Genomic DNA, 19,587 nt, shown 5'->3' on the forward strand with positions numbered 1-19,587 from the left:
AGCCTATAAGCGTCTCGCCCGCGCCATTGGGCGGGACGGGCATGCGCACGCAGGAGGCCCCGCCCATCCTGTTCCCGGAAGTGCTTTTTCAGCTATCGGCGCGCGTGCGCAGGACGAGGTCGTCGCGGTGGCTGCGGCGCCTGAATAGACCAAGGCAGTGTGTGAGGAGCCCGTGGATTTGACGAAATCGTGGGTGAGGATTAGGAATGGTGCGAGACTAGGGCGGCGGCCCCAGAGGACTCCTTGGAGGGGAGCCGGGCGCTGGGCCGGCCCATCACCCCCGCCCTCCCGCAGGGAGCTCCGGCTGCAAAGGCCCGTTGGGTCGGGTGGGGTTGGGTGGCAACGGACCCGGGGCGCATTCCCTGAGTCCGTTAGTTTGCTGCCTTTGTGGTCCGGGGCTTATCTGGTTCCTGTAATAGGTGGAGGTGACGGCGCTCCTGGTTCCAGGCCCGCCGAGGAGTGAGGAAGGTCCAGAGGCGGAGCTCTTGGTGCGAGGCCCAAGAACCCGTTAGCTAGGCTCGTTTAGCGAGCGAAGCCCAGAGTTTAAATGACTTCTCCCCTTGTCACTCTGGGAGCCCGGCCCCTTCTCCCTTCTGCCCTTTGGCAGCTGAGTACGACCGACCCGAGCTTCTAAATAGCCTGAGTCAGGTGAAGAAGTGGTCTCTCAGCTTCCTACCGTGACTGCTGAGGTCTCATTTCTGCCTCCCCCTCACCCGCTGCAGCCTCATCCTTCATACCATGGATGTGGTTATCCTGAGCTTTAGATCGTCAATCTTATTTTCTAGGGCTGAAAATAGCGTTCGCTGCTCAGGCAGGTACTGTGTTGAGCCGTGCTACTTTTTGGGGGTACTATTCTCCTCTTAACCCTCCCCCCAGAGCTCTTTCATTTCTTCATTTTTCCTATTCGTCTCATTTTCTTTTCTGGCTATTAATTTTTCTTTCGAAGCATCGTCATTTCACACGCCTTGTTTTTCAGTCGCGTCTGACTGACCCCATGGGCTGCAGCACGTCAGACTTCGCTGTCCTTCACCATCTCCCAGAGTTTGCTCAAGCTTATGTCCATTGGGGCTTCCCTGGTGGCTCAGAGGGTAAAGCATTTGCCTGTGATGCGGAAGACCCAGGTTCGATCCCTGGGTCGGGAAGATCCCCTGGAGAAGGAAATGGCAACCCACTCCAGTATTCTTGCCTGGACAGAGGAGCCTGGTGGGCTACAGTCCATGGGGTCGCAAATAGTCGAACACGACTGAGCGACTACACTTAAATTATGTCCATTGAGTCAGTGATGCCCTCCAACCATCCCATCCTCTGCCGCCCCCTTCTTTCACCGTCAGTCTTTCCAAGCATACAAGTCTTTCCAAGTTGTAGTTTCCTACGGGTTGAAACAATGGACGTCTTTTTTTCCTTTCCTGCCTGCAAACTTCCCTTTCAGCGCTGGCATCCTCCTGTTCCACTCAGGACTGGAGCTCCACCCGGCAGCTGAGTAGCTGTCCTAGAACCTTCTGTCAAGGCTCCCATGGGCTGGTTTCTGTTTTCAGTCTCACTGTCTTCCTCTTTTTTTCCATCAGAGCTCTTCAGGTAGGTTTTGAAGAAGTCGACTCATTTGTTCAGTTTGAGCCCTCGGTTTGCTGAAAGTGGCTTTATCCATCCTCACAGTCAGAAGTGTGGGTGTAAAGTTCTAGATTGAAAGCCCCTGAAGGGAACTGGGAAAAGCCTTGCCCTGCCTTACGTGTTCCTGCTGTTCTGAAGGCTCTCATCTCATCCTGGTTTCTGACCTCTTGTTGCTGACTTTTCCATCTACTAAAAACTTTTTTTAAGTTTTAGTGCCATAAAACTTCATGGTCTATTTATTGGAGAGTTTTTTATTTTGGGGGGTTGTTTCTTTGATAATACTCTCCATGTTTTTTGTTTTTCTTTTCTAGTTTTTGTTTTGTATTTGGACTGTAGTTGACTAACAGTGTTGTGCTTCAGGTGTACAGCGAAGTGAATCAGTTATATGTATATACAGACCCATTGTTTTTCACTTTGTTTCCCTGTACAGGTCATTATAGAGCACTGAGCAGAGTTTTCTGTGTTCTGTATACAGTAGGTTCCTATAGGTTATATCTGTATTAAATATAGTGGTGTGGCCATGTTTTGTTCTCAGTCCAAAATTTCTAGGTTCTTGCTTTGCCTGCTGTTATCTTGTTATTTTGCTATTGTTTATTTTTCTGTTCTTCTTTATGATAGCTTTGACTCTTATCTTCAGGCGCTCACATTCAGTGTGTTGTTAGGCTCATCGCATCTTTGCTTAAAGGGTTTGTCTGGTGTTTAACTGGCCATGCTAACCTGTGGCATCCTGTTCTAGTTTCAAGCTGTGGGAACATCGCCCATCGTCCAAGAGGATGTTATCATCTTATGTTGAGCTTTTCACTGAGTTTCCTTTTTCCCCAATACATGCATTTCTTCACGTCTGTTTAGACATCAGTTCTGCGTGGAGCTTCCCTAGTGGCTCAGATGGTAAAGCATCTGCCTGCAATGCAGGAGACCTAGATTTGATTCCTGGGTCGGGAAGATCCCCTGAAGAAGGAGATGGCAATCCACTCCAGCACTCTTGCCTGGAAAATCCCATGGACAGAGGAGCCTGATAGGCTACAGTCCAAGGGGTCACAAAGAGTCGGACACGACTGAGCAACTTCACTTTTCTGCGTGGAGAGCAGTGCTTCTGTAGTGAGCTCAGGGGGCCTGGAAAAGTGCTGGGGTTTGGGGGATGCAGAGCCCCTAACTTTTTGTGTCTGAGAATACTGTCTCTGGTGCTCTCTCCCCAGAAAAAACTCCTGACCTCCCCTGTCCTCTGGGCTGGGGACTCTAGCTGGGTCTCCTGCCTGCTGGACACAGGCCAGGTTGTGGGGGGGGGGGTGCGGCGTGGAGTCTGCTGCTCAACGGGCAGGCACCGATAGACCTGGCCTTAGCCCAGCCTCTCTGAGACTCTGACAGGTAGGCTGGTGAGTGATTAAGTATCTGTCTGCGTTTGGGTTTCCTTAGTTGGTCAGATTCTCCTTGCAGGCTTTCACGACACCATGGCATGTTCTTCTGGCTGTTTACGAAGGAACTGGCTGTCCCCAAACTGACTGGAACTCTTGGCTCTGTTAGTATTTTGCCATTACAGTTGACGGCTCTGGGTGGCCTTGTGGTGATTCTGCAGCCAGCTAGGTCAACCCTGCTGGTTATCCGACGTGAGGTTTTCATAAACTCATCAAGTAGTAGGGCAAGTCAGTGGCACAGCTGGCTGGTGCAGGAAACCACCAGTGGCTTACATGACATGAGTTTGCGCTGCATCTATGTGGTCAGAAACTCAGCACTAGTCTCGCTGGGTTTTATTCCCTCTGGAGGCTTCAGGGGAGCACCAGCTCCTGCTGAAAGACATGTGCTTTCCAGCTTCTAGAGGCACCGTATCCCTGGCTCACAGCCAGCAGAGCAGCGTCTCCTGTGTCTGCCTCTGACCCTCCCCCTTCCTCTTATAAGGACCCTATGATGACACTGGGCCCCCCTGGGGAATCCAGGGTCGTATCCATCTCAGGGACCTAACTTAATCCCACCTGCAGAGTCCCCTCTGCTGTATGAGATGACGTGTCCAGCACCCCAGGGAGCTGGACAGGTGCATCCTTGGGGGTTCACACTCCTGGGCCCCAGCCCTGTGAGCTTACCCTAACAGAGTCAAGATACTGTGGGTTTAAACCAGGGGCCTGGGGCCAGCATTGACAGTGAAGAGAATGTAGGATGAGAGGAAGGTACCTGAGGTTGAATCTGAACTGAACCTGGAGGAGTATGGGAGACAATAGGAAATGGCAGTTGGACAGCTTGATGGGTATGGAGGAGAATCAAGGGCCTGGAAGAGTTGCTTCCACTGCAAACAAGCTGTGACTGTCTCTTGTGTTAGGCAGTAGGGGTTGGGGGCGGGCAGGTAGATGGATGTGTTCTTTGTTCCAGCAAACGTACTGCTGAATCAGAGCAGTAGAGTTTAGGTTGCGGGAAGGAAGTGTAGACGAGCAGAAAAGGGATTCAGAGGAGGGACTGAGCAATGTGGGCCTGGGCAGTTTGGGAAGGCTGCTTAGAGGAGATGGGACTAATTAGCGAGAACTCAGCCTCCTCTTCTCTGTTGCTGTTTCGGGTCCCTGGGCCTTTGCACTCCTCAAAGAGACCTTCCTTTCCGGTCCACCCCCACTGTCACCTGGAGATGCCTCATTTCTCCTGTTTCTCCTTCCTCATCCCCATGTGCCTGGCCCAGCATGGGCCCTCAGCCATTGGAAGACAGGTGGTGAAGCCAGGGCTAGGGCGGTGAGAGTGGGGAGGTGAGGCCAGGCCAGGAGGGTGAGATCTTACACATAGTCTCACCAGCTGCCCCTTGGCTTCCGCAGGTTTCTCCCCTGGTCTGACAGAGTGCCCAGGGTCTCACCATGGACTTCCAGCATCGCCCCGGGGGCAAGACCGGGAGCGGGGGTGTGGCCTCCTCTTCCGAGAGCAACCGGGACCGCCGGGAACGTCTGCGACAGCTGGCTCTAGAAACCATTGACATCAATAAGGTGTGCACCCACCTGCCCACCCTGAAGCAGCAGCTCAGCGCCCTCCAGACCTCGGTCTCCCTAGGCCTGGGGTTGGCCCGCCTGCTTCTCTCCTCTGCCCGCATCCAGCTTGTGCTGCAGCACAAGGAGCCGTGTCCCGGCTGGGGAGATGGAGGATCAGCAGTGCACCTTCAGTTCTGCCTCTTCCTAGACCCCAGGCTGCCGCCAATGTGGGGCTGGGGGCTTCCAGGGGACCCCTCTCTGGGGCTTGCTGCAGAGGCGGGCAGTCAGCCCCAGCCCCAGCCCTGTGCAGTGGACCCTGTGGGATCCCCGGGGTGGTGGTGCTGGCTTGGGGCTCCAGCTTGTCCTCCATCCCTGAGCATCTCCCCCACTGCCTGATGGATGTGTTTCTTCTGCAGGACCCCTACTTCATGAAGAACCACCTGGGCTCCTATGAGTGCAAGCTGTGCCTGACGCTGCACAACAATGAGGTGCGTCTTCCTCAGGGAGGCACTGGCTTTAGAGCCCTGCTATGCCCAGTCTCCGCCCTGCACAGCACTGGGACAGCCACCGTGGGGTCCCTGCCTCCATCTCCGTTTCCTGTAACATCAGTGGCTTTGATATAACAGACGTGCATCTGCAAATGTGGGGATGTCCAGGATGTCCACATAGGGCGGGAGGTCTGGAAGGCGTGGCTTCTAGTTTGAGACTTTAAGCAAGTGTCAGTCTAATGCTTGCTTGCATTGGGTTCCTGCCCTTTGCCATAAGCAGGTCCTCCCTGTCCTTTTCTGTGTGTGGAGGACGCACTTTCTGTCCGGTTGGTTCGCAGCTCCAGACGGCTGCACCGAGCTGAATAGTCTCATACGGGAGCATCTCCCTGTGGTTTTGGGGCTCCCCTTTCTCTGTGGGGGAGTATCCTGAACACAGGGTCCCTGGGGGTCATAAAAGCCTCCAGTTGGAAACTGCTGATACACGTGTCTTTGTCTTGGGACATCATTGAGGTGGAATCAAAGGGCATGTTTATTCCATGTGTCCCCACCACTCCGCAGCAGTATCCACTGGCCCTACCCACATCCTGGCAGCCACAAGACTGCTGTGTCCCCCCGCCCGAGACTCTCATCATCTCTGGCTTTTGAGCGTCTCGTCCCCCTGTGTGCATGAGAGCTCGTGTGTTCAGTAGCCATCAGGCCCCTGTCAGCGCTGAGCCCTGTGGGTGGAGGCGGGCCCAGGTGGGGACACGAGCCCCACCCACTCACCGTGTCCTCATGCATGTTCCTCTTGTGTTCCAGGGGAGTTACCTCGCGCACACCCAGGGGAAGAAACATCAGACCAACTTGTAAGTACCTGGCACCCCTTCCCATGCCTGCTGTCCCCCTCACCTCACATCTCCAAGGTCGGCTGGGGATGGGGCGCTCCTGGCGTCTGGGGCTGTGGCCTTGATGGCCTGTGAGGAGGGGCCTCAACACTGTGTCCGTCCCGCCTGCAGGGCCCGGCGAGCGGCCAAGGAGGCCAAGGAGGCCCCCGCCCAGCCAGCACCGGAGAAGGTCAAGGTAGAAGTGAAGAAGTTTGTGAAGATCGGCCGCCCGGGCTACAAAGGTAACTGTCGATGGCCTTGGCGGGCAGTCCCTCACCCACCCCCAGCTTCACCAGTGGCCTCAGCTTCCGTTAGAGGCTTCCTGCCCTGAGGGCGGGGGCCATAGTATCTTCTCTGCTCTTTACACTCCTAGCAGAGGTGGGTGCGTGGGTGGGAGGGGTCTGCAGGCCCTAGTGTAGTCCTCTCCTCTGATCTTAGAACTGAGTGCTGGCGCCTTTTCACCTGGAGAGAGAGTAAGGGAAAGGGCCAGCAGCTGCAGAGGATCAGGTTGCTAAGGAGGAGGGGAAGGCAGGCCTCCTTGCAGGTGTTCTTGCTGAAGTGGGCATACCCTGTGTATGGCTGGCGTTTCAGACAAGATATGGCTCGGGAACGCCCTGGAGTGGAGGGCCTTCAAGTGGTAGGGCTTGGTGAGCCAGGGCGAGGATGGCACTACCCCCAGAGAGGCCACCACAGGCCTTTTGGTCAGTCTGGGTCATCTGGCCTCTTCCTGAGTGTGGCAGGGAGACACTAAGTGCCTGAGGGGCATATGAAGGGCCCCAGAGCTGTGTGGAGAGCAGCCCAAAGCCACAGAGCTAGAAAGTGATGGGCACCTGCTCCCAGAAGGTCTGGTGAAGGGGGATGGGCAGTGGGGAGCCCAGCCTCTGCCCTCACCCAAGTGATATCAGGCAGGTGGCACCTGGGGCACAGCCCTCCCACCCTTGGGCCGATAACTGCTAGTTGCCCAGCAGGGTGACTTCCCCCCCACCTGCCAAGCCAGCTCTCCCATTCATGGGTGACATTAGGCCAGTCCTAGGACCCCATTACTGGACCTGACATCTTCCTGTATTGCAGTAACCAAGCAGAGGGATACAGAGATGGGCCAGCAGAGCCTCCTTTTCCAGGTGAGCACAGGCCGGGAACCCTTTGTCCTGAGGGGAGAGGCCCCTGAGAGGCAGTGCTGTCACTGGTCATGTCCCTGCAGATCGACTACCCCGAGATTGCCGAGGGCATCATGCCCCGACACCGCTTCATGTCTGCCTACGAGCAGAGGATCGAGCCCCCAGACCGGCGCTGGCAGTACCTACTCATGGCTGCTGAGCCCTATGAGACCATCGCCTTCAAGGTAGTTCGCTGGGACCCCGGAGGGTCCTGCAGGGTCTGCTCCATCCAAGCAGCTGGCCCCGGCCCACACCAGGTGCCCCCTCTGTGCCCTTGCCTCCTGAGGGTTGTCAGAAGATGATGCAGAGCGAGGGCAGGGGTTGGGTGTCCACCGTGAATCAGAGACCCTGGCGTGGCCCCAGCAGCGAGGTGGCCCTGTTACCAGGCTGTACTGGGACTCTGTGACCTCGTCCTATCATCAGATAATGTTGACGAGACAGGGTAGATTGCAGCTTTCCTGGGTGGCAGGGCTGCTAAGCAGTGGAGCAAGAATGTCAGCTGTCACCCCCACATCAGACCCTGTTCCCTCACAGAAGGGCCTCCTGGGCCAGGCCATCTCATGGTCCTGAGGGCCTGTCTCTGCCCCTCTACCCCACACAGGTGCCAAGCAGGGAAATAGACAAGGCTGAAGGCAAGTTCTGGACTCACTGGAACCGGGAAACCAAGCAAGTGAGTCACTCCATGTCCACGCAGTTCCCCATCCTTCTCCCAACCCAAGGCCTCTAGGACCCTGCTCAGTTCTTCCTGTCTGTCCAGTTTTTCCTCCAGTTTCACTTCAAGATGGAGAAGCCGCCAGCCCCACCAAGCCTTCCCGCTGGGCCTCCTGGGGTGAAACGGCCCCCACCCCCACTGATGAATGGCCTGCCCCCTCGCCCGCCACTACCAGAGTCGCTGCCCCCGCCCCCACCAGGAGGCCTGCCCCTGCCACCGATGCCGCCCAGCGGGCCTGCACCCTCAGGACCCCCAGGCCCTCCTCAGCTGCCCCCACCAGCTCCTGGGGTCCACCCACCAGCACCAGTGGTCCACCCACCAGCCTCTGGGGTGCATCCCCCTGCTCCTGGGGTTCATCCCCCAGCTCCTGGGGTCCACCCCCCAGCACCAGTGGTTCACCCACCAGCATCTGGGGTCCACCCCCCAGCTCCAGGGGTCCACCCTCCAGCCCCAGGAGTCCACCCTCCTGCTCCGGGAGTCCACCCTCCAGCCCCAGGGGTCCATCCTCCCCCATCTGCTGGCGTTCACCCCCAGGCACCAGTGGTGCACCCACCAGCTCCTGCAGTTCACCCCCAGGCTCCGGGGGTGCACCCAACTCCTGCAGTTCACCCCCAGGCTCCAGGGGTCCACCCACCAGCTCCCGGGGTCCACCCACCAGCCCCTGGGATCCACCCCCAGCCTCCTGGGGTCCACCCCCCTCCTCCTGGGGTCCATCCTCCGGCTCCTGGGGTCCATCCCCAGCCACCTGGGGTGCACCCCTCAAATCCTGGGGTGCATCCCCCAACACCCATGCCCCCGATGCTGAGGCCCCCACTACCCTCCGAAGGCCCTGGGAACATTCCTCCCCCTCCCCCCACCAACTGAAAAGCCACCCCTATCCTAGCAAGTCTGGTTTGGTTTTCCTGGGTTTTGCCCTCAGAGTAGAGTTTTTTTGTACTGGGCTAGGTGTCCCCATTAAAGAGTCTGCTGACCCTGAACTGGACTGCTGTGTCAACCTGTGGGCGGTCAGCACCTGCTTGCTGTGGGTGAACACACGCGGCTGCTTTCCACTACCATAAGGGGGTGTCAGGGTCCCACCTGCACCACAGTGGGTAGCCCCTGGTGTCTCTGTGCCCTAGAGACCCTTGGGCAAGGACAGACCCTGTGGGCCAGCAGAGTGTGGGATGGTTCTCTGGGAAAACAGCAGAGTGAAGAAGGCTGTTCACTCTCCTTGGGGGTCTCTGTGGGCCTCAGAGGTAGGGTGAGCAAGCACGTGGGGTCACTGGGGGCCAGACCCGCCTACCCGGTGTGAAGTGTCATCCCCCTTGGGGCTGGCACCTGAATCCTCCTGGGGCAGGGGCTCCACACCTCGCCCTCCCACACCCCCAGGCTGTTGATCGCCTGGCTGTCTGGGCCATGCACTCCTGCTCACATTCCTGCTCTGGGGAGGGGGAAGATTTGTCAAGGACAGTCTGACAAATGGGTCACAGGCCACACACACTGTATCGCTGCTCAGGAGATAGGCAGGCACGTTGGAACAGAAGGGGCTTTGAGAAGGCCATAGGCCTCCCAGGCTCACAGCAGGCACCAGCCTTCAAGGTCATGTCCCAGGAGGAGATAGGGACCGCCCTGCACCACAAACAGCTCTGCTCCCTCTTATAAAGTAGGGCAGCCCAGCCCCTGGAAGCTCCCAGGATGCCCGGTCCATCTCTCTCTCTGGCCCTGGTGCTGTCGGCCATGGGGGCTCTGCTGAGGCCAGGGACCCCCAGGGAAGAAGTCTTCAGCACCTCAGCCTTGCCCAGGGAGCAGGCCACAGGCAGCGGGGCACTCATCTTTCAGCAAGCCTGGGACTGGCCACTCTCCAGTCTCTGGCTGCCAGGCAGCCCTCTGGACCCCCTGTGCCTGGTGACCCTGCATGGGAGTGGCAACGGGAGCAGGGCCCCCCTGCGGGTGGTGGGGGTCCTGAGCAGCTACGAGCAGGCCTTCCTGGAGGCTGTGCGGCGCACCCACTGGGGCCTGAGTGACTTGACCACCTTCGCAGTGTGCCCCGCTGGCAACGGGCAGCCTGTGCTGCCCCACCTGCAGCGGCTGCAGGCATGGCTGGGGGAGCCCGGGGGGCGGTGGCTGGTGGTCCTGCACCTGGAGGAAGGTATGTGTTGGGGCTGGGGTGGGAGGCCAGGCTCTAGTGCCCTCCTCCCAAGACCAGGGGACTGCAGAGCCCCCAGCCCAGACCCCTCCCCAGTCTCAGGAAGTGGAAGCTAATGGCCAGAGGTGGGTCACTGTATCTTTGCTTGTTCGGGGCCAGAAGTTCTCCAGCTCCCAGCCACCCCTCTCCCCATGCAGTGCCTGGGGGAGGCGGGTGTGGGGGCTAACACCTTGTTCACCTACCTGGGAGCTACACGGTGGGGGGTGGAGGAGGGAGGCAGATCAGTGCAGCCTGATGGTCCAGCAGAGGAGTGCCTCTCCTTCCATACTGGGTAGCAAGAGGTTCCTGTTCCAAGGGGCCACTGTCCTCAGACCCACTACCAGAAATCCCCCAGGAGCTCTCCAGCCTAGAACCCCCAAGGGCTCAGGAAACACAGGTGGCAGCCCCACCGCCCACCCCATCCATCACTTCTAGGCCACTCCTGCCCCAGGGAAGCCAGGAACCAGCGTCAAACCTCTCTCACCAGGTTCCCCCAGGCTTCAGTTGGGGTGGGGTCTCCCTCCTATGGAGGGGACAGGCTTGAGGGAGGGGCTCGGGCTTCCGTGGCTCAGGTGTCTCCCTTCTTCCCTTGTCCTGGCCGCAGTGACGTGGGAGCCAACACCCTTGCTGAGGTTCCAGGAGCCTCCGCCTGGAGGAGCCAGCCCCCCAGAGCTGGCGCTGCTGGTGGTGTACCCAGGGCCTGGCCTGGAGGTCACTGTCACCGGGGCTGGGCTACCTGGCACCCAGGTACCAGGGAGTGGAATGTGGCTCTCTCAGGCCCCCCAGGACCCCCCACAGAGCAAGGGGGGGATTATGGGTTTGGGTTTGTATTGTTTTTAACTTGGTCTCACGAAAGGCCACAAGTGCCCAGGCTGGACCTTGAAGGGATGTTAAGGGCAGCAGGCAGAGCAGGGTTGGCATCCATGCCCGCCCCCCAACCTGGCTGAACTCCTGTGTCCGCCCGCAGAGCCTCTGCCTGACCGCGGACTCGGACTTCCTGGCCTTGGTCGTGGACCACCCGGAGGGGGCCTGGCGCCGGCCTGGGTTAGCCCTTACCCTGCGGCGCCGTGGAAATGGTAGGCTTTGCCTGGACAGGGACCCGACTGGGTGGCTGCCCTCGACCCACAGACCCCACCCCACCTCCGGCCACTGAACCCACGGCGCACGCGCCTCCCCTCTCAGGTGCGCTCCTGAGCACTGCCCAGCTGCAGGCGCTGCTGTTCGGTGCGGACTCCCGCTGCTTCACACGAAAGACCCCAGCCCTGTTACTCTTGCTGCCGGCCCGGTCTTCGGCACCGATGCCCGCGCACGGTCGGCTGGACTTGGTGCCCTTCCCGCAGCCCAGGTGCGCGTAGGCTCAGACCTGGGGATGCGGGGAGTGTGGGCACCGCAGCCTTGCGCCCTCACGACCTCCGACTCTGCTGTCCAGGGCTTCCCCGGAGCCAGAGGAGGCACCGCCCAGCGCTGATCCCTTCCTGGAGACTCTCACGCGCCTGGTGCGCGCGCTGCGGGGACCCCCGGCCCGAGCCTCGCCACCGCGGCTGGCCTTGGACCCGGGCGCACTGGTTGGTTTCCCGCAGGGCCAGGTCAACCTGTCGGACCCCGCGGCCCTGGAGCGCCTGCTGGACGGCGAGGAGCCGCTGCTGCTGCTGCTGCCGCCGACGGCAGCCACCACCGGGGTCCCCGCAACGCCGCAAGGTCCCAAGTCCCCTCTGTGGGCCGCGGGACTAGCGCGCCGGGTGGCTGCCGAGCTTCAGGCGGTGGCCGCCGAGCTGCGTGCCCTCCCGGGGCTGCCTCCAGCTGCCCCACCGCTGCTGGCGCGCCTGCTGGCACTGTGCCCGGGAAACCCAGACAGCCCCGGCGGCCCGCTGCGCGCGCTGCTGCTGCTCAAAGCGCTGCAGGGCCTGCGCGCTGAGTGGCGCGGGCGGGAGCGGAGCGGCTCTGCACGGGCGCAGCGCAGCGCCGGGGCCGCGGCTGCAGACGGGCCGTGCGCTCTGCGTGAGCTGAGCGTAGACCTGCGGGCCGAGCGCTCGGTGCTCATCCCCGAGACATACCAGGCCAACAACTGCCAGGGGGCCTGCGGCTGGCCTCAGTCGGACCGCAACCCGCGCTACGGCAACCACGTGGTGCTGCTGCTAAAGATGCAGGCCCGCGGCGCCACCCTGGCGCGCCCGCCCTGCTGTGTGCCCACAGCCTACACCGGCAAGCTCCTCATCAGCCTGTCCGAGGAGCGCATCAGTGCGCACCACGTCCCAAACATGGTGGCCACCGAATGCGGCTGCCGGTGACCTCGCGCCGTGCTCCTCGTGCTGCCCCGGCCCGTATTTATTCGGACCCCGTCATTGCCCCATTAAACACGGGAAGGCACACGGTTGGGGTTTCTGTGCATGTTTGGGGACAGGCGGGGGCCTCCTTCCCGCAGTCCTCGCCGTCTTCACCTGTTGCCTTGCGCCTCCGTCCTCCCTCCACCCCCCACCCAAAGCTCCTTATCCGCGTCACGCAGGCCCCGGGCAGGTTCTGGGGTCCTGGTGAGAAGGAACAGACGATGAGGGGGCCGCAGCACTTGGTTTATTTAGCTGGAACCGCAGGGACCTAGAGCAGATATTCAGAAACTCACGCGCACGACCCCGGTCTCACTCAGTCCCGGCCTTTGCCGGCACGGCGCTTCTGGCGGCCCAGAGGCCGGTCCTCCTCATCGGGGCGCCGCAGGGAGACCCAGGCCTGCCTCTTCCTATCCTCTGGGGCTCCGGAGTCTCGCCCCCAAGGTCGATGGCCCCCTTCGCGGGCCTCCCAGCGTCGCGGTAGGGCCCCCTGGGGCTCCCTGGCACCACGTGGCTTCTCCTCTTTCCGTGGCTTCTCCTTTCTCGGCCTCTCCTCCTTCTGTGGCTTCTCCTTCCCGGGCCTCTCCTTCCGAGGCTTCTCCTTCTTCAGCTTCTCCTTGGGCCCTCGGCCGGCGAGGGGCACATGCTCCCCATCAGCAGCTTCTTCAGATTCCCATTCGTCCTTTTCTGCAGCCTCTTCACTCCTAGGAATCTGGACCCTTTCCTCTAACTTCGAGGGGGGCTCGGGCTGCCTCACTGAGGGGGCCCAGGCCTCAGGCTTTGGCTGTTATGCAGACAAGTGCAGGGTGGTGGGATCAGCCACAATTCCATGGCTTAAGCCCGTTCCCCCAGTGAGGAGCCCACTGAGGAAGAGCTTACCAGGGTTGACGCTGGCCCCTTGGGTGACGAGCTTGACGAGGCCCACGACTCAGGGACAGGCGCGGGGGCTTCTACATCCCTAGCCACAGCCTCTGGGAGGGGACAGGAGGGGATGCGAGTCAGCCTGGGGCAGGAGTCAGGAGTGAGAACCACAGCACACCATCCATCCCCTAGAGCCCCCCTCCTGGGGACAGGCAAGGGGACCCAGCCCTTTCCACCCGGGTACACTGAGGCTAGGCTGGGTCCCTTCCAGCCCTGGGAAGGGGTTCCGGGTCTCCACTGCTGCTTCTCTTCAAACCTCCCTCATTCAGGGTGTGCCAGAATGCTCCAGTTTCTCTGAGGGCCATGGGAGCACTGAAGCACACAGGAAAAGCCACACACTGTGAAATGCGGGTGTACACGGCACTTCCTGGGCATGCAAGGCCCAGGGTATGGGGTGGTGAGGCAGGTTCATCAAGGTCCCTACTAGGGTGGGGGAGAAGGCAGTTCCCTGTAAGGTCTGTTGGAGAAGGGGATGGAGGGATCTCAGAACCGGTACCGGATAGAGGGACTCCTACGGGACCATGGGGGTGCACAAGGTCCGCTGCCCAGCAAGAAGTGCAGGGGGCCGCCAGGAACCCCTTACAAGATCCAGGCGGCCTGCGCACCGCCTAGGGTCGGGGCGCACAGACCCGCCCTGTCGGGTGTCCGTGCTTCCGGGAAGGAGTAGCCACGTGTGAGGCTCACCGCGGCACAGCTGGAAGGCGGAGCCCAGCAGCGCCACGAGCGAGGCGAGCACCAGGCACTTGTTGAGCGTCAAGTCTCCCCAGGGCAGCTCGTCGCTCAGGGCCGGCGGCGGCGGCGGCTGCGGGGGCGATGCGGTCTGTGCCTTCTTCCGTGCGGGGCTCCGGGGGGCTGCAGGAGCAAATGCTGTCTGGGTTCTGGGGCAGCAAGGGGCAGACCTGCGGCTAAAGTCAGCTCTGCTCTGCCCGGCTGTGCGGCCCTGGGCTGAGAAACTAAGCCCTGCCGGCTTGGCAGCTTCACTGGGATGCAGAGAATTTTCCAGAAGATAATTAGCTGAAGCTTAGTGGCAACTAAGCTGGTGTTATCATGAATTAGCGGAGACTCACAGCCCTTTCAGTTTCAGCCGGGAAACCGCTCAGCCGGGAGCCCCATGCTGGCTATCCTCCCAGATCCAAAGACCCACCCTCCCCTCCCATGCTGGTCCATACCCATCCCCCCACCTCACCCCTGCCTCCTGCAAACCCACTTGCTCCTGCTTTCAGCTTCTCCTTCCCTGCTCCTGAGGTCACTTTGGACACAGGCTCCTTTTCCATCTTCTTGGGCTTGGTGTCCACACTGCCTGTGGGGCTGCCCTCAGTCACCCGCTCCTGAGAATCCTGTGGGGACACGTGTCATCCTGGATGTTCCTTCTAAGGGAGACTGAACCTTCCCAGGGGCTGCAGAAACCCACCCTTTTAAGCCAGCACCTCCCTACTCCAGGAGCACCTTGGGCTGAAACCCAGAGGGAGGACCCCCACCCCCACCCCCGCTAACTCACATGGGACCGGCTGCTGGAGTCAGCCAACCTGGATGTTGCTGTTGGTGGAAAAAGAGGGGAGAGTCAAAGTCGTGGGGACCCCCAGATCCCACTTTCTGTTGGGTTCTGCTGGGTGAGGGGCTGGGGACAGGAGATCCCCCAGTTTACAGGTTAGAAAGTAGACAGACCCAGAGACAGCCTTGCACAAAAGCACACAGCAGGTCACCGGCAAGCCAGGATCCAAACCCTGACCTGTGTGGCCCAGCATCTGTGTTTTCTGGGATCTTTACAACCCCCCCCCCAATCCCCCAGGACACTAATGGGCACAGAGGTTGGAAACAAGGAGCATGGTTTAAGCCAGTCCACTGTGGAAGTCCAAGTCCTGGTTTCTGAAGGTGGGCCACCTGACTCAGAAGGAGGATGGGGGTGTGGGCTTCCTCCCCTGGCACCTTCTCCGGTACCTCGCACACTGTCCTCCTGAGGCCGGCTGGGACAAGGGTCAGCCAGTGCAGAGAGGTCCTCATCCACTTGACAGCTGCCCAGGCCTCCATCCAGCTCCTCCATGGCCCTGGTTGCCATGGAGATGGCTGAGCAGCAGCAGGCCCAGAGTCAGGCTAAGGGGAGGGGGGAAGAGGCAGCCTGAGCCCCTGCTATGGGCCTGGGCTTGCCTCTTGGAGAAGGGAGCTCCTTGCCTCCGCACACCACCACCCTGGCTTGTCCCTTTGCCTGGAGCCACCTTCCCTGGTAACTTCACACTTGCACAGGACATGGCCCGACAGCCCTCCAGCAGGCACTCTCCTTGACATCCCCCCAGGTCTGTCTTGGGACCCCTCTGGATAGGCCAACCTCTACGGGCTCCAGTATTCCTGTGCACACAGCAGAGACCGCTGGGGCCCAGAGCAGGCTGGGTCCTGCCCATGGTCACACAGAAGCGAGCACAGAGCTAAACCGGAACCCTTGGCCCCAGGGTCAGCTCATGTTCTCTGAGACCAGGGACTATTTTTATCCGGTGCCCAAGGCCAGCAGGGCAGGCCGGCTAGGGGCCCAGCCCCTCCTAGGCCCTTGTTCCCCTGGGGTCTCCCTCTGGGTCATCCTTACCCCTCATTCCTGGCACCTAGCCTCCTTCCAGACCCCGTGGGTGTTGGAGCTCAAGTCCCAGCAGCCAGGACCAGCCTGACTCTGGCCATGACAGGCAGGGGGAGGGGGTTCCAGGCCTCCCACCCCCAACCCTGGGGTCCCTGCCTCCTCTATGCCATCCCCATAGGGCAGATGAAGAAACAGGCTGAAGGTGGAGCTGTGGACCAGAGGTTGTGCAGAACTGGAGCCAAACCCCATCCGTTGGCTCCCACAGCCCTGTTTTTTGGAATCCCCGGTGTCCCTGGCACCAGTGTTAGGGTGACCCATCCCTGGGCAGAAAGGGGACCCTTCCCTGGGGCCAGAGCAGTCGGTGGGGGAGACCTATGGGTGGGGAGTGCCCCTAGGGGTGTGTGGGGGCAGCCGCTGGAGTCGAGGACACCCCCGTGGATCTCAGGGGTGCCCTCCCAGATCCTGGGGAACCCCCCCCCATATCTTCCCAGGCCTCCTTGTGCCCCTCTTACCCACAGTCGCCACGCTGGGCCTGGTGGACAGCATGGAGCGCGGGTAGGGTGGCCCCAGACAGACAGCAGCAGGTGGCTGGAGGCTGTGTTGTGGGCCAATCAGCTCCTCGGCCTGCTGTGGGAGGGGGAGGAGGGCTGGCCTGAGGTCCCTGGGGGGAGCACACCCCTACCTCAGAGCAGGGCCAGGCATTGGTGGAGGGGTGGCCCCACCCCCACCAACATAGAATCATTGCCAGGCCTGCCACAGTGACCCTGGGAACGTTGCTTTCTGTCTCTCAGCCTTGGAAAAGAGGGTTGCGGGGGGTGAGAGCACCCACAAAGCATGGTTACCTCGCCTTTATAAGCAACTCTTGTGTCCCGGGCTCTGCAGCAGCTAAAGGATCGCAGCCCTGTGGAGTCAGGGCCCATCAGGGAGGGCTTCCTGGAGGAGGATGGCACCATCAAAGGGAATCCAGGCTCTACCCACTGGCTCGGGCCAGGCTCAGCTCAGAGGACTCGGTTTCCTCATCTGGAAAGTGGGGTCATTTCCTCCTGGCGGGCAGTGAGGTGAGAATGAGTTTATCTGGGTTAAACAACCACTCAAATGTGAGCTGCTTTTTTTTTTCCCTTAATTGAAGTATAGTTGGTTTACTATTATATTAATAGTATTAATTACTATTGTATTAATTTTTGCTGCACAGCTGTACAGCAAATTAACTCAGTTATACATAAACTCTTTTTCACATTATTTTTCATTATGGTTTATCACAGGATATTAAATATAGTTCCCTGCACTGTACATTGGAACCTTGATGTTTATCCTATATATAATATTTGCATCTGCTTATCCCAAACTCTCAATCCTTCCCTCCCCCGCTCCTCCTCCCCCTTGGCAACCACAAGTCTCTTCTCTATGTCTGTGAGTCTGTTTCATAGGTATGTTCATTTGTGTCATGTTTTAGATTCCACATATAAGTAATATCATATGGTATCTGTTTTTCTCTTTCTTAATTTGAGTGAGTGATAGTTGCTCAGTCAGGCCTGACTCTTTGCAACCCCATGGAGACTTACTTTGCTTAATGTGATAATCTCTAGGTCCATCCATGTTGCTGCAAATGACAGTATTTCATTCTTTATTTTAACTAATATTCCATTGTATATATACCATATTGTATATGAATATACAATATGTATATGTCTATATTGAATGTTGTATATACCATATTTTTATCCATTCCTCTGTTAATGAACACTTAGATTGTTTCCATGTCTTGGTTATTGTGAACAGTGCTGCTATGAACACTGGGGTGCATGCATCTTTTTGATTTAGAGTTTTGTCTGGATATATGCCCAGAAGTGGGATTGCTGGATCCTATGGACTTCTAGGCATTGGTGATGGACAGGGAAGCCTGGCTTGCTGTAGTCCATGGAGTCACAAAGAGTCAGACACGACTGAGCAACTGAACTGAACTGAACTGATGGGCTTCCTAAGGAAATCGCCTGCAATGCAGGAAGACCTGGGTTCCATCCCTGGACGGGAAGATCTCCTGGAGAAGAAAATGGCAACCCACTTCAGTATTCTTGCCTGGAGAATTCTATGGATAGAGGGCCCTGGCAGGCTACAGTCCATGGGGATGCAAAGAGTCGGACATGACTGAGTGAGTGACACACAAACGGCAGCTCTACATCCCACCTGGTCACATATCCACGTTTGTTTAGTCAATCGTCGAACACATACCACTCAGTCCAGCCAATCAGTAAAGGAAACCAACTTTGTCATTTAAAAAGTGTATTTGTTGATTTATTTTGGTTCGACTGTGTCTTCGTTCCTGTGTTACTGTGTGGGCTTTCCTGTAACGGAGGTGAGCAGGGGCTACTGTCTTGCAGAGCATGAGCTCTAGGGCACACTGAACTCAGGAGTTGTGGCACATGGGCTCAGTGGTTGAAGCTCCCAGGCTCTAGAGAACAGGCTCAATAATTGTGGTGCACGGACTTAGTTGCTCTGCAGCATGTGGAATCTTCCTGGACCAGGGATCGAACCTATGTCCCCTGCATTGGCAGGCAGATTCTCATCCACTCTACCACCAGGGAAGCCCCCATCTTAACCATTTTTAAGTGACAGTTGTACATTCACAATCTTGGGCAACCACCCCCACCATCCATCTCCAGAACTTTCTCATCTTCCCAAACTGAAATTCTGCCCTATTTAAGACTAACTCTCTAGCCCCTGGCCCCCACCAACTACTTCCTATTTCTATGGATCTGACTGGGGTTAAAACATACTACTTCGCACATTTTATAAGACCCTTACAAGGTTACATTTCTATTTGTACCTCCCATTCTCCATATACTATTGTTTTACTTCAAATATGATGTAAAATCAATCTCAGGGTTTTCCCAGCGGTCCAGTATTTAGATTCCACGCTTCCACCGCAGGGGAGATGAGTTTGATCCCTGGTCAGGGAACTAAGATCCCACATGCTATGTGGCCAAAAAAAAAAAAGACCAAAACAGTTAGAATAGACTTCATTCTACAATGAAGCACAAAATTTCTGAGGTCCCTACTGGATGACTCACAGACTCAATGAACTAACTGCACCTTTAAAAAAATAATAATTATTTTTATTTGACTGCTCTGGGTCTTAGTTGCAGTATGTGGGATCTAGTTCCCTGGCCAGGGATCAAACCTGGGCCCCCTGCATTGGGAACACGGAGACTTAGCCACCAGACCACCAGAGAAGTCCCTCTCCACCTTTGCTGGCAGGTTCTCCAAGCAGTCCCACTATAGATGAGCTCTCAGGGATTGTCCTTTTCCCAGCCTTATTCTTTGCCTGGCCTCCTGAAGTTTCACCACATGCACTTATAGCTGGATATTCAAACAAAGACCTGAGGGCACCCCTGTGAAAATTTAAGAGCAGTTTCTTAAAATAGTTCCCTGTTCTCCAGCATACCACCCTCCAGCCACCTTGACCTCTGTCACCTCCCATCTCTGTTTCCTCAGACTATGAAAACTCTGTGTTCTGTTTGGGTTTCCCCTCCCTGACCTACAGCCTGGAAATCACTTACAGACAGAATTCTGGGGCAGCTCTGGGGCTCATCCTGTTTGTTTCCTCCCTCTCTCCACTGCCTATTGTATGCTGTCTGAAAACCAGTGTTTTATATATTTTGTCCAGTTCCCTAGTTGTTTAGGGTGGAAGGACAATTCCCATAGCAATGATTTACCAACTACGGTTCTTTTTAAATAGCTGGTCAGGAATCCATTGTGTGGTTATGCCAGAACCTATTTTATCCAGTTTTCAGTTCTCCCTTGTATACTTGTTTAACCTATGATGTTACTTAAGCTGGGGCTTCCCAGGTGGTGTAGTG

General features: G+C 58.0%; 3 protein-coding genes across 4 annotated transcripts; 2 read left to right on the top strand and 1 right to left on the bottom strand.

Annotated features, from left to right (window-relative positions):
- Positions 1–90: 90 nt before the first annotated feature.
- On the top strand, positions 91–8,738 carry SF3A2 (splicing factor 3a subunit 2). Of its 2 annotated transcripts, none has more exons than XM_024994713.2 (9): positions 91–209; positions 4,395–4,559; positions 4,958–5,029; positions 5,828–5,874; positions 6,025–6,134; positions 6,964–7,013; positions 7,094–7,234; positions 7,651–7,719; positions 7,807–8,738. In XM_024994713.2, exons 2-9 carry the CDS (start codon positions 4,434–4,436, stop codon positions 8,623–8,625), a joined length of 1,434 nt encoding a protein of 477 aa, XP_024850481.1. In that variant the 5' UTR covers positions 91–209; positions 4,395–4,433; the 3' UTR covers positions 8,626–8,738. The 2 variants fall into 2 exon arrangements, with proteins under 2 accessions (XP_024850481.1, NP_001092681.1); NM_001099211.1 differs by having other exon boundaries at positions 154–193.
- A 687-nt stretch (positions 8,739–9,425) lies between these two features.
- AMH (anti-Mullerian hormone) lies at positions 9,426–12,291 on the top strand. Its single transcript, NM_173890.1, is given in 5 exon segments — positions 9,426–9,889; positions 10,530–10,672; positions 10,893–11,001; positions 11,108–11,270; positions 11,355–12,291. Coding segments are annotated over 5 exon segments (1,728 nt in total). The 5' UTR covers positions 9,426–9,435; the 3' UTR covers positions 12,214–12,291.
- A 183-nt stretch (positions 12,292–12,474) lies between these two features.
- JSRP1 (junctional sarcoplasmic reticulum protein 1) lies at positions 12,475–16,361 on the bottom strand. The gene is given in 7 exon segments (NM_001046031.2): positions 12,475–13,030; positions 13,126–13,217; positions 13,852–14,019; positions 14,375–14,504; positions 14,666–14,703; positions 15,106–15,258; positions 16,243–16,361. Coding segments are annotated over 6 exon segments (1,014 nt in total). The 5' UTR covers positions 15,224–15,258; positions 16,243–16,361; the 3' UTR covers positions 12,475–12,562.
- Between the last annotated feature and the right edge of the window lie 3,226 nt (positions 16,362–19,587).

The sequence above is a fragment of the Bos taurus genome, chromosome 7 (genome assembly GCF_002263795.3).
Source record: "Bos taurus isolate L1 Dominette 01449 registration number 42190680 breed Hereford chromosome 7, ARS-UCD2.0, whole genome shotgun sequence".
Classification (NCBI taxonomy): Eukaryota; Metazoa; Chordata; class Mammalia; order Artiodactyla; family Bovidae; genus Bos; species Bos taurus.